The sequence below is a fragment of the Tinamus guttatus genome, unplaced genomic scaffold (genome assembly GCF_059628265.1).
Source record: "Tinamus guttatus ecotype Peru unplaced genomic scaffold, ASM5962826v1 Tinamus_guttatus_pri_ptg000599l, whole genome shotgun sequence".
NCBI classification, from domain to species: Eukaryota; Metazoa; Chordata; class Aves; order Tinamiformes; family Tinamidae; genus Tinamus; species Tinamus guttatus.
Genome location: NW_028289133.1, coordinates 156,909 through 169,706, shown reverse-complemented (window position 1 = coordinate 169,706; position 12,798 = coordinate 156,909). Strand labels below are relative to the sequence as shown.

At 40.9% G+C, this 12,798-nt stretch overlaps 1 protein-coding gene across 1 annotated transcript in view; it reads right to left on the bottom strand.

Annotated features, from left to right (window-relative positions):
• The window catches only part of OBSCN (obscurin, cytoskeletal calmodulin and titin-interacting RhoGEF), a 141,641-nt gene that overhangs the window by 114,004 nt on the left and 14,839 nt on the right, over positions 1-12,798 (bottom strand). The window contains exons 5-14 of the mRNA XM_088534760.1: positions 11,815-12,081; positions 10,687-10,962; positions 10,116-10,388; positions 9,335-9,610; positions 7,844-8,116; positions 6,679-6,954; positions 6,108-6,380; positions 4,581-4,853; positions 3,587-3,862; positions 2,772-3,044 (exon numbers count right to left, since the gene is read on the bottom strand). Coding sequence (XP_088390886.1) covers positions 2,772-3,044; positions 3,587-3,862; positions 4,581-4,853; positions 6,108-6,380; positions 6,679-6,954; positions 7,844-8,116; positions 9,335-9,610; positions 10,116-10,388; positions 10,687-10,962; positions 11,815-12,081 — 2,736 coding nt within the window. The remainder of the gene's footprint in view (positions 1-2,771; positions 3,045-3,586; positions 3,863-4,580; positions 4,854-6,107; positions 6,381-6,678; positions 6,955-7,843; positions 8,117-9,334; positions 9,611-10,115; positions 10,389-10,686; positions 10,963-11,814; positions 12,082-12,798) is intronic.

The window sequence follows — 12,798 nt, the reverse complement described above, 5'->3', positions numbered from 1 at the left end:
ATACAAAAAGCAGCCAGAAAAATATCCTCTCCAAGTTTCTGTAGTAAGGAATGCATCATTCCAAGGTTTAAATCAGCCACAGAGGTAGCACAACAGGGTCTGTTGTTTGGGAGCTGGGTATGGATGAATCCGGGTGAAAAAGTTGACTCCAATCTTGAAAGGAAAACACCTGGGGTACAGAAGTTCAAGCTCAGAGTCTCTTTGGGAGCTTTAATATATGTATACATATGAATAAACTATTCTACATCATACATATATATATAGGGGTGCGTGCGTGTGTGTCTAATACAGAGAATACTTTATTAATAATGATAAACCTTACTGCATTCAGTGTGACTCTTTCCATGAGTAAAATACTGGCAGAATCAATTCTTGACAAGTAATTTAATACAAATAACACTCAGGCTGTTGGGGTCAAATACACGGAATTGGAAAATGTTCACACTTATAATTTAATTCTTCTGAAACAGTCACTAGCCACTGCAAGTGGACTTACTGATACCCTGGTCCTGTCTCCTTAATAAGCTATTAACCTACTAGGTACATACTGTGACATTAATACTAGCCCTACATGGGAAGAGAACAGCTTCTAGACAGATGAGGATCTACAGCATAACCAAAATCCACCTAACTAATGTGCAGTCATTTCCTGCCACCTGCCTGGGGATCAGGCAGGTTTCGAATACCTCCACATAAGAAGACTCCACAACCTCTCTGGTCCCATCCTTTTGAACCCTCTCTTAAGATATCTGTATACGCTGATGAGATCCCTCCTGAGAATTCCCTTCTCCAGGACGAACAGCTCACTGAGCCTCTCCTCACAGGAGGGATGCTCCAGTCTCATCACCATCTTAGTAGCCCTCTGATGGACTTTTTGCAGTTGCTCCACATCTCTCTTGCCCTGGGCAGCCCTGCACTGGACACAGGACTCCAGATACGGCCTTGCCAGGGCTGAGTAGAGAGAGAGGATCCCCTCCCTCGAGGTTAAGAACTGCTTTAGTTCAGTATTACAACTCTTTTTGCAGAAACTTTTGTTTTCAGTCACTAAGTTTCCCAAAGACAATTAGTACTTTGCACCCATACCAGGCATGTGATGTCAAGGAACAAATATTTCATTAAAAATGTAATAATTAGGAGCAATTTATTTTAAATAATTAGATTAGCAAGGAAGGTATTCCCTCCAGAGTCCTGCAGTTCAAGATTAATGGGATAACCATAAAAGGCAGATTACTTCCCTGTCCTAATTTCATTCCTTGGTTGTGCAGTGCTGCTTATTAGCACTCTGAAAAGTTTTTGTGGTGAAACATAAAACAAAGTGGAACTAGTACTAGCTAGTGCTGTTAAGGCTGTAATTCCACCTCTGCTCACCAAGAAGTTCATAGGAATTCACAGATATTACTGATTTTTTTTTTGTCTGAGGCATGTGATTTTTTGTAATGGGAGCTATAGGTGGGATTTGACAAATCTACATTCAGGCATCAAAAAGTTTGGCATGCTGTTTCATGCAAACTCCTTTTACACTTGTTGTGTGAAGGTAGTCCCAGAAAAAAAAAAAATATATATATATAAAAAATATAATATCTATCCTAATGTCTATCCAGGACATATATATACCCTGAAGAAAGCTCTCATCAGATCATACAAATTGTCCCTGGGGGTATCTTTCAGTCAGCATCAACCAGTTCAGATGCAGCCTAGCTGATTATTCTAGGCCTGTCTTCCAATAGGTAAAGTCAGAGACTATGATTTACCCCCAAAGTGAAATTTGAAAGTATTGGATTCTCCAAACACAATGGGAGGCATGATGCAAAGAAAACACTTGAGCAATCATTGCTAAGCCAAAAGCAATCCCTCTAGCTCAGTAATCCCTCTAGAAGTCCTTCAAATCCAGTGCCGTGCTAAAGATCAATCAGTCCTATTGAACTTCTGTTTGGTCATAATAACAGTTTGGACATAATGTTAAGGGTGACAAGTGCATGGCTTTGTACGACAGTTTTTACTTCTCTTGCGCTGTATTGCACTGCAGCCTGCAGACACACTGCAAGCTTCACTGGTGTTTCAACACATGTCTTAAGGCTTGGTTAAAAATTAGGCTTAAAACGTAAACTAAAAACCTACTTATAGAGGAAAGGTCCCTCCCGAGGCTATACAAATTCAATCAGCTGAATTTCACAGATACTGCATTCCAAAGATTATTTCCTGTGTTATCTTATACTCTGTCTCCATCCCACACTGGGATACATCAGTGGCAAACATTTCGCTTTTGGACTTGACCTGACAGATGCTTTATGCTGATGGAAATGGGTCAGCAATTAATGGTTTCAATTTCAGTACCTAAGGGAGTGTATGGAGCTGTCTAAGATCACCGTGCCCTTTGGGAAAACAGGAGGTGCTTGACCATCACAAGTTAGGTTGTCAAAGAGGCCACAGGACTTTAACACAAAGACTTTGGGACCACTCCAGGAGTCCCAAAGACAACCTCAGTAGTGGAGCAACTGCTAAACTGAAAGAATACAGGCGAGATTAGGCACTCAGCCTGTACAACAAGTTAGGTGTTTTAAATCATAATAAACCTTAAACTGATCTGAATATATTATATTATACAATTATATTATTTGTCTGTATTGTGGTTTTGAAAAGGGTTAGAACCTCTGAAACAGTACTGTGCAATTCTGGACGAAGGAACTGCTAATCTAAGAAGTAACACCTAGAATGAGTCAAGCTTGCATAGTATAAAGTAGCTTCATCCCGTATTTTGACCATGAACTTACCTGAGACTTTTAAATCAAAAGTAAGAGTGTCATCCCCAATTTTACAGGTGTACGTTCCCTCATCTTCTTTTGTCACAGATGAAGCCATAAGTTTATGCACTTTGCCCTTATTTTCCAAAGAGAATTTCTTGCTTGCTGTGATTTCTTTGCCATCTTTGTACCACTTAACCATGACGTTGGCTTCAGAGGTCTCAGAAACAAATTCAGCCTGTTTTCCAGCGGTGGCTTTGATAATTCCTCCAGTTTTCTCTTTGTTTATGAAAGTCGCAAGTGCTGAAACAACATGGAGAGAGATGTACTATGGAGAAGGTGTGAAATTTCATTGATCCTAATTCGACAAACAAGAAGCTTGAAAAGATAATGGCATTTTGCCTGTTTTACACAGCCTTTTCTCTTTGATTATACTGCAGAAAGGAATGAGAAAAGATCCTCAAGATCCTCTAGAAAACACGGGATACTGACGCATTTAAATAAACAAAAAAAAATCTCCCAGAAAAATCCAAATCCAACATGACCCTAGTCTACCAGTTTTAACTAGAGCTGAACTAGCTTCTAAGTTACTTCTTCAGTAACACGTAGCTAAGAGAGGGCAGACCCAGGATCATGTGTGTCAAGTCCTGCTTACAAAGCTGCATTTCCTCTTCACTACTCAGTCAAGCACGTGAAGTAACACCAAGTCCTTCAGGATGTTCCACACTCCAATCTGAGGGAAAATGCTGCTCTGTTTCACTGAGGTACCCTGTAAGGGCTCTGAAAATTATTTGCTAAGGACAGGAAAGGATCTTTAATGCCAAGGAGTCCAGAGAACCACATACCTTTCACTGAAAGCTCATAGACCATTTTATCCCCTTCACAGACGCACTCGTAAACTCCAGCATCCTCTGTTGCCGTGTTGTGAATTCTCAGGGTGCGCCGCTTGCCCATGATTTGATGCTCATATTTGTCACCGGCCTTGAGCTCTTTCCCATCCTTCAGCCATTTCACAGCAGCATCCGCATCGGAGAGCTCGGCCTGGAGCTTGGCCTCCTCACGCAGTCGAGCAGAGACCTTTTCCGTATCTCTGCTCTTGTTGGTAAATCTCACGGCAGCCCCTGTTGGAAGCAAAGATCTTGTTAATGCAAGTTATATCCCACTAACGCCTACCTGATGTGTTGGCTGTAGGCTGCAGGATCTTTAAAAAGGTATTATGTCCTGGAATATAATCATATGACATTAATCATATCCATCATTATTGAACAGCACTTAACCATATTAATATAGCACAACTTTTTCCAGTTCAAGAGACTCAATGTGGTTTTATGTCCAGCGTCACTGAGAAACAAACATGGACATCCTTTTACTGATTAATATTATTTTTTTTAAAAGCATTTGCAGAGATTTTCACAAAGATACAAGCATATCCTTCTAAAACAAAAGCCTGTTTATTATCTTTGGCCTTGCAAAGCAGGCGAATACAACTACTGCTGCCATTTATTAGAGGAAAGTCAAAGCACCCAAATCTCAATTCTGCACTGAGTTACACAAGAGTAACTGGCCCATCATACTTGTCTGAAGCACAGAAAAAAATCTCCAAGGAAAACCTTCATTAGTAATTAACAATCCTTTAATTTTGAGTGGTTCTGCCATAGTCAGAAAGGCCAGTCAAACCTGGAGCTATTTGTACTGTGGATTTGAATATGGTTAGAACCTCTGAAATAGTACAATGAAATGCTGGACGAAGGAACTGCTAATCTAAGAAGCAACAGCTAGAATGAGCCAAGCCTGGAAAGTCTAATACTACTTCATCCCACATTTTGACCATGATCTTACCTGAGACTTTTAAATCAAAAGTTAGACTGTCATCCCCAATTTTACAGGTGTACGTTCCCTCATCTTCTTTTGTCACAGATGAAGCCACAAGCTTGTGCACTTTGCCCTTATCTTCCACAGAGAATTTCTTGCTTGATGTGATTTCTTTGCCATCTTTGTACCACTTAACCATGACGTTGGCTTCAGAGGTCTCAGAAACAAATTCAGCCTGTTTTCCAGCAGTGGCTTTGATAATTCCTCCAGTTTTCTCTTTGTTTATGAAAGTTGCAAGTGCTGAAATGAAACATGGACACACACTGCTTGTAAGAAATGGTACAGACATGAATATATCCACTTATAACTGTATTACATAGCAATTTATAGCATCACCAAAAAATGCAAATTTGATTATGGATATAATTGCTATGTTTTAGAGCAGAAGCTTCCAAATTTTCAGGCTTTATAAACCTTATACCTAGTCGTCATATTTTTCAACACCAAAGGAAATGCAGCATACATTATGCTGAACCAAGGGGAGATGGATTACTAGGCAAGAGGGTTTTAAGAAAAAAAGCTGAAACAGGGATGAGGAAAGTAAGTTTAACCCCCTCTTAGAATTCCATCAGAATTAGACATTAATTTTTCAATAATCATTCTTTTAACAGCACTCCCATTACCACTGCTGGGTATCAGCCAAGTCCATCCAAAAGTAGTTGTTGGCTTTCACTGTGGCTACCACAACAAGCAATTACACTCCATGATCTGGGCAACCTAAGCGTGATACTCTCTATCCTGCAAGCTTGAGGCTCAGAAAGTGCTACTATCAATGCTACCCTGGTGCAGGCAAGAAGAAAAAAGAAAATCTCAGTCCCCTCCCCTATGTTCCCCAAATGTAGGGCTGAGAAACACCCAGGAAGCACAAAGGGAAGGGAATGACTTTAGGGTGCCATCAAGGGCTTCTCTTGTGTTGACCTTCATAACTCCATTCAATCAGAGCAGGTAGCTACATTTATTGTTGTCATTTCTTAAATGACAGCTAAGAAACCCAAGTCTCAATGCTGCACTGAGTTAAACAAGTATGATAGTATACCTATCATACAGTAGATAAAAAAAAAAAAAAATCTCCAAGGAAAGCCTTCCTTAGTAATTAATGACCCTTTAATTTTGAATGGTTCCACTAGAGTCAAAAAGGCCGGTCAAACCTGAAGCTGTCAAAAAGGGGAAAGAAATGACACAACTTTGCTGATGTTGGTGACAAGGAGGACATTACTTTGTGGAAGGAAGAATTTTTCCTTTGCCTTGCTGGATTTTTCTGAGGTGAGGTGCTTTAAGTCGTGAATCCATAGTCAAAGCTTGAGCTAATCTGAATACATAACACCATGGTTATAATATTTGCCTGTATTGTGGATTTGAATAGTGCTATAGACTCTGAAATAATACTATGCAATGCTGGATGAAGGAACTGCTAATCTAACAAGTAACACCTAGAATGAGCCAATCCTGGAAAGTCTAATACTACTTCATCCCACATTTTGACCATGAGCTTACCTGAAACTTTTAAATCAAAAGTTAGACTGTCATCCCCAATTTTACAGGTGTACGTTCCCTCATCTTCTTTTGTCACAGATGAAGCCACAAGCTTGTGCACTTTGCCCTTATCTTCCACAGAGAATTTCTTGCTTGCTGTGATTTCTTTGCCATCTTTGTACCACTTAACCATGACGTTGGCTTCAGAGGTCTCAGAAACAAATTCAGCCTGTTTTCCAGCTGTGGCTTTGATAATTCCTCCAGTTTTCTCTTTGTTTGTGAATGTTGCAAGTGCTGAAATAAAATACAGACAGAGCTGTACTACAGAGAAGGTGTGAAATTGCATAGGCCATAATTCAAGAAACAAGAAGGATTAAAAGATAATGGCATTTTCTATTTTATACAACCTTTTCTCTTTGAATAAGAGAAGCAAAAAGAAATGAGAAAAGATACTCAATATCCTCTAGAAAACTCTTCAATTTGAGTGAAAATGCTGCTCTGTTTCACTGAGGTACCCTGTAAGGGCTCTAAAAACTGCTTGCCAAGGACAGGAAAGGGCCTTTAACGCCAACGAGTCCAGAGAACCACATACCTTTCACTGAAAGCTCATAGACCATTTTATCCCCTTCACAGACGCACTCGTAAACTCCAGCATCCTCTGTTGCCGTGTTGTGAATTCTCAGGGTGCGCCGCTTGCCCATGATTTGATGCTCATATTTGTCACCGGCCTTGAGCTCTTTCCCATCCTTCAGCCATTTCACAGCAGCATCCGCATCGGAGAGCTCGGCCTGGAGCTTGGCCTCCTCACGCAGTCGAGCAGAGACCTTTTCCGTATCTCTGCTCTTGTTGGTAAATCTCACGGCAGCCCCTGTCAGGAGCAAAGGCCTTGTCAATGCAAGTTATATCCCACTAATGCCTACCTCATGTGTTGGCTGTAGCCTGCGGGATCTTTAAAAAGGTATTATGTCCTGGAATATAATCATATGATATTAATCATATCCATGATTAACGAATGGCCCATTATCATATAAGTACAGAGCATCATTTTTCAGTTCAAGAGACTCGATGTGTTTTGATGACAGTGTCATTGAGATCCAAACATGGACTTGCTTTTACTGACTAATAATATTTTTATATGTTTTTGGTATCTTGTCACAAAGATACCACCATATCCTTCTCGAACAAAAGGCTTTATTACTTTTGGCCTTTCTTGCATATAAATATAGCTATTGCTGCCATTCATTTCTTAGAGAAAAGTGAAGAAAAGTGTCAATGCTAAATGAGTTACACAAGACTAACTAGCCTATTATATTTGTCTGCAGCAGAGAAAGAAATCTCCAAGGAAAGCCTTCATTAGTAATTAATGATCTTTTGATTTTGCATGGTTCCACTAGAGACAAAAAAAGCCAGTCAAACCTGGAGCTGTCAAAAAGGGGAAAGAAATGACGCAACTTTGCTGTTGTTGATGACAAGGAGGACGTTACTTTGCAGGAGAAAGCATTTTCCCTCTGCCTTTCTGGATTTTTCTGAGGTGAAGTGCTTTGAGCCATGAATCCAACCCTAGTCAAACCTTGAGAATACATAACACATGGTCATAATATTGGCCTGTATTGTGGATTTGAATAGGGTTAGAATCTCTGAAATAGTACAATGAAATGCTGGATGAGGGAACTGCTAATCTAAGAAGTAACAGCTAGAATGAGCCAAGCCTGCATAGCATAAAACTGCTTCATCCCATATTTTGACCATGAACTTACCTGAGACTTTTAAATCAAAAGAAAGAGTGTCATCCCCAATTTTACAGGTGTACGTTCCCTCATCTTCTTTTGTCACAGCTGAAGCCACAAGCTTGTGCACTTTGTCCTTATTTTCCAAAGAGAATTTCTTGCTTGATGTGATTTCTTTGCCATCTTTGTACCACTTAACCATGACGTTGGCTTCAGAGGTCTCAGAAACAAATTCAGCCTGTTTCCCAGCAGTAACTTTGACAATTCCTCCAGTTTTCTCTTTGTTTATGAAAGTCGCAAGTGCTAAAATAAAATATGGACATGCATTAATTGTAAGGATTTTTTTGGACAGGAATAAATACATACAATTACATACATACATACATACATACATATATATATGTATATATATAAGATCAGCTTGCCAAGAACAAGCATGAAGAAAATCTCAATCCCAAATATTCCCCAATTCTAGGACTGAGAATTATGCAGCAAGCAAAAAGGGAAGGGAATGACTTGGTGATGCCATCAAGGGCCTCTCTAGCGTTGGTCCTCATCACTCCCTTCAATCATCACCCCAATAGAGACAGAAACTTGCCTTGTGTATCCCTTAACCTCTCTAGGTTTCTCCCTGATCTGATTTCTAGGGTCCACTGGGTCTGCTAGAGCAATTTCTAGCAGCAAACAACTCACAAGTGACCATTTAACCCAATGAAGCCCCATTTCTGACCAGTGTTTGGGTCATGGGACCCATTTCCAGTGGTTCCTCTGCTGATTCAGAACAGGGCAGTTTACAGTGCAGCCCTTCTCTCTTTCAGTGGGGCAACAGCATAGTCTTTCCCCTCTACCTAGCTCAGGAAGCCTGCGGAGCCTGAGTTTTCATGAGATTTCTATTTGGAAAAAAGGAAGAAGTTTCATTCCTGCACCTTTCACTTCCTTGGGAAAACAGAGCATGAAACCCAGCCACAGCAATCAAAGAAATTTCTCAGCTGTCCTTTTTCAACACATGAGGCCGTGCATGAGATGACACGTGGCACGTGAAGTCTCACAGCAGAAGGAGACAAGTGGCAAGGGCACTTTCCAGCAGAGCTCCTTTGGGCACAAGGCCCAGCAAGGGACACAGCTCTGACTGTGAAAGAGACAGTGGCCTCTCGCCAGCCATGTGAAGCCCATGTGTCAAACACAGCTGACCTAAAGATCAAACGATTCACCAGCTAACTGTGCCTGATTTATAGGAAGAGCAGAAAAAAATAAGGTGGTGATGTTGAAATGTGAAATCTTGGGAGGGCAGGGTGGTGGAAATAGTTCTGTAAGCCTCCTACGCCAAGTAGGGGATTTCTCAAAGCTGATTTTATAGGAATCAAGCTACTACCAGCAGATAATTAAGATGCTGCTTGCCAATAGTGATTCTGAAATAACACAACTGATGAATGAATTTATCATTATATCAGAGTGAAAAAAAACTGCTTGCTAAGGACAGAAAAAGGCCTTTAATGCCAAAAAGTCCAGAGAACCACATACCTTTCACTGAAAGCTCATAGACCATTTTATCCCCTTCACAGACGCACTCGTAAACTCCAGCATCCTCTGTTGCCGTGTTGTGAATTCTCAGGGTGCGCCGCTTGCCCATGATTTGATGCTCATATTTGTCACCGGCCTTGAGCTCTTTCCCATCCTTCAGCCATTTCACAGCAGCATCCGCATCGGAGAGCTCGGCCTGGAGCTTGGCCTCCTCACGCAGTCGAGCAGAGACCTTTTCCGTATCTCTGCTCTTGTTGGTAAATCTCACGGCAGCCCCTGTCAGGAGCAAAGGCCTTGTTAATGCAAATTATACCAGACTAGTGCCTGCCTGATGCGTTGGCTATAGGCTGCGGGATCTTTGAAGGAGTATTAGATCCTGCCCTATAATCATATGTCATTAATCATGCCCAGGATTAATGAACAGCCGAGATAAACCTGGAGTTGTCAAAAAGGGTAAATAAATGACACGTCTTTGCTGGCCTCAGTGACAAGGAGGACATTATTTTGAAGGAAGCATCGTCTTTTTATCGTGTTGATTTTTAGGAGGTGAGGTGTTTTGAGTCGTGAAGCCAAACCAAGTCAAACCGTGAGCAGATCTGAATATATAACACCATGGTTATAATATTTGCCTGTATTGTAGATATGAATGCAGGTAGAGTCTCTGAAATAGTACCATGTTGTGCTGGACAAAGGAACTGCTAATCTAAGAAGTAACAGCTAGAATGAGCCAAGCCTGGATAGCGTAAAACACCTTCATCCCATACTTTGACTATGAGCTTACCTGAGACTTTTAAATCAAAAGTTAGACTGTCATCCCCAATTTTACAGGTGTACGTCCCCTCATCTTCTTTTGTCACAGCTGAAGCCACAAGTTTGTGCACTTTGCCCTTATCTTCCACAGAGAATTTCTTGCTTGCTGTGATTTCTTTGCCATCTTTGTACCACTTAACCATGACGTTGGCTTCAGAGGTCTCAGAAACAAATTCAGCCTGTTTTCCAGCGGTGGCTTTGATAATTCCTCCAGTTTTCTCTTTGTTTATGAAAGTTACAAGAGCTGAAACAAAATACGGACACAGCTGCACTATGGAGAAGATGTGAAATTGCATAAGCCATAATTCAAGAAGCAAGAAGAATTAAAAGATAATGGTATTTGCTATTTTATACAACCTTTTCTCTTTGAATAAGAGAAGCAAAAAGAAATGAGAAAAGATACTCAATATCCTCTAGAAAACTCTCCAATTTGAGTGAAAATGTAGCTCTTTTTCACTGAGGTGCCCTGTAAGGGCTCTGAAAACTGCTTGCCAAGGACAGGAAAGGGCCTTTAACGCCCAGTAGTCCAGGGAACCACATACCTTTCACTGAAAGCTCATAGACCATTTTATCCCCTTCACAGACGCACTCATAAACTCCAGCATCCTCTGTTGCCGTGTTGTGAATTCTCAGGGTGCGCCGCTTGCCCACAATTTGATGCTCATATTTGTCACCGGCCTTGAGCTCTTTCCCATCCTTCAGCCATTTCACAGCAGCATCCGCATCCGAGAGCTCGGCCTGGAGCTTGGCCTCCTCACGCAGTCGAGCAGAGACCTTTTCTGTATCTCTGCTCTTGTTGGTAAATCTCACGGCAGCCCCTGTTGGAAGCAAAGATCTTGTTAATGCAAGTTATATCCCACTAACGCCTACCTGATGTGTTGGCTGTAGGCTGCAGGATCTTTAAAAAGGTATTATGTCCTGGAATATAATCATATGACATTAATCATATCCATCATTATTGAACAGCACTTAACCATATTAATATAGCACAACTTTTTCCAGTTCAAGAGACTCAATGTGGTTTTATGTCCAGCGTCATTGAGAAACAAACATGGACACCCTTTTACTGTTTAATAATACTTGTAAAACACTTGTGGGAATTCTCAGCCAGATACAAGCAAATCCTTCTAGAACAAATGCCTATTTAATACCTCTGGCCTTGCAAAGCAGGTAAATACAGTTATTGCTGTCATTTCCTCCAGGAAAGCCAAGGCACCCAGGTCTCAATACCGCACAGAGGTACACAAGACTTGCCTATCATACTTGTCTGAAAAAATCTCCAAGGAAAACCTTCATTAGCAATTAATGATCCTCTAATTTTGAACAGCTCCACTAGGGTTAGAAAGACCAATCACACGTGGAGCTGAAATTACCAGTCTAAGGTCACACATAAACTTCATGGTAGATCTGGTGAAAGAATCCACTGATCAATACCCCAGAAATTATTTTGATGATGTTAAGGAGTCCTGACACAGAGCAACTGGGTAAGCAGCTCTTTCTGAACATCACCCTGTCATGGGAAGGTTATCACCAGGACCATGCTAATTCACAGCATGTGATTTTTGGGTAGTGTTGACTGCATGCAAGGAAGGCATCCAGCTATGAGTGTAATCATCATGTCACAGCAACCACCCCTTTACTGGAAGAAGGGCAGAGATCAAAGTAAATACCTCTCACTCTCATGTTGGTGCTCGTGTCGACATTACCGGCGACAAATTTAACTTCTGCTCCGTCATCATTCTTGGTGACATTCTTTATGATCAATGTGTGAGTAGTTTGGGTCTTCTTAATGATACAGGTCTTGCTCTCCTGTAAGACTTTACCATTAAGGTACCAAGTGCCAGAACATGTCGTTGTAAGGTCAACAGTAAATGTGGCATCCCCTCCAGGTACAACTTCTGCAGTTGTCAGCGGGGTTTTCACAGCCACGATGGGTGCTGGAGAAGAACAATAACACGTTATATGTCCCATAGTCCCAGGACAATGTTCTCAGGAGTTAAATGGGGAATGATTAAAAAAAGAAATCCTTCAGCACTTATAGCATTTGTATGGAATGAAAGCAATATACACTCAACAGAATTTGATTTCTGCAGGTACATGTAACTGAATTCTGGTGTTAGTGTAACTCCTTTTTCTGCAGGGACAAAACAATGGGTACATTTTAGTTAAAAAGGGTACGTTTTAGGTTTTTCCTTAGATTTTTAAAGACATAGCAAGTCTGAACCACCTAGGATCCGTAGCAAATTTGCTATTTATTTATTAAGCAGTAGTATTCTATTTATGAAGAGTCCTCAGGAGGTCACCCAGCCCACTACATAGTCACTAGAGAAGTGACTAGAGAAATGTACCCACTGTAACCCCAAAAGTACCCCACTCAGCATGACCAAGACTAAGCAAATATTTTCCATGCAGTGAATTAAGGGAAAAAACAATTACACTGCACGCAGTGATTATATCTGCACAGGGGCATCCTCAAGATAAGGCATAATCCCCATTTTCTCTTCTAGAAACTCTGTGATTAAAAACACTGAAACTTGGTTCTCCTGACAGGAAAATCACCACAAAAATATTCTCTAGCTGCACCCTCAGTACATTGTTTATATACTGAAGATTATATGGCTATGTGTATTCTTCTCCTTCCACTCCAGTTTTGG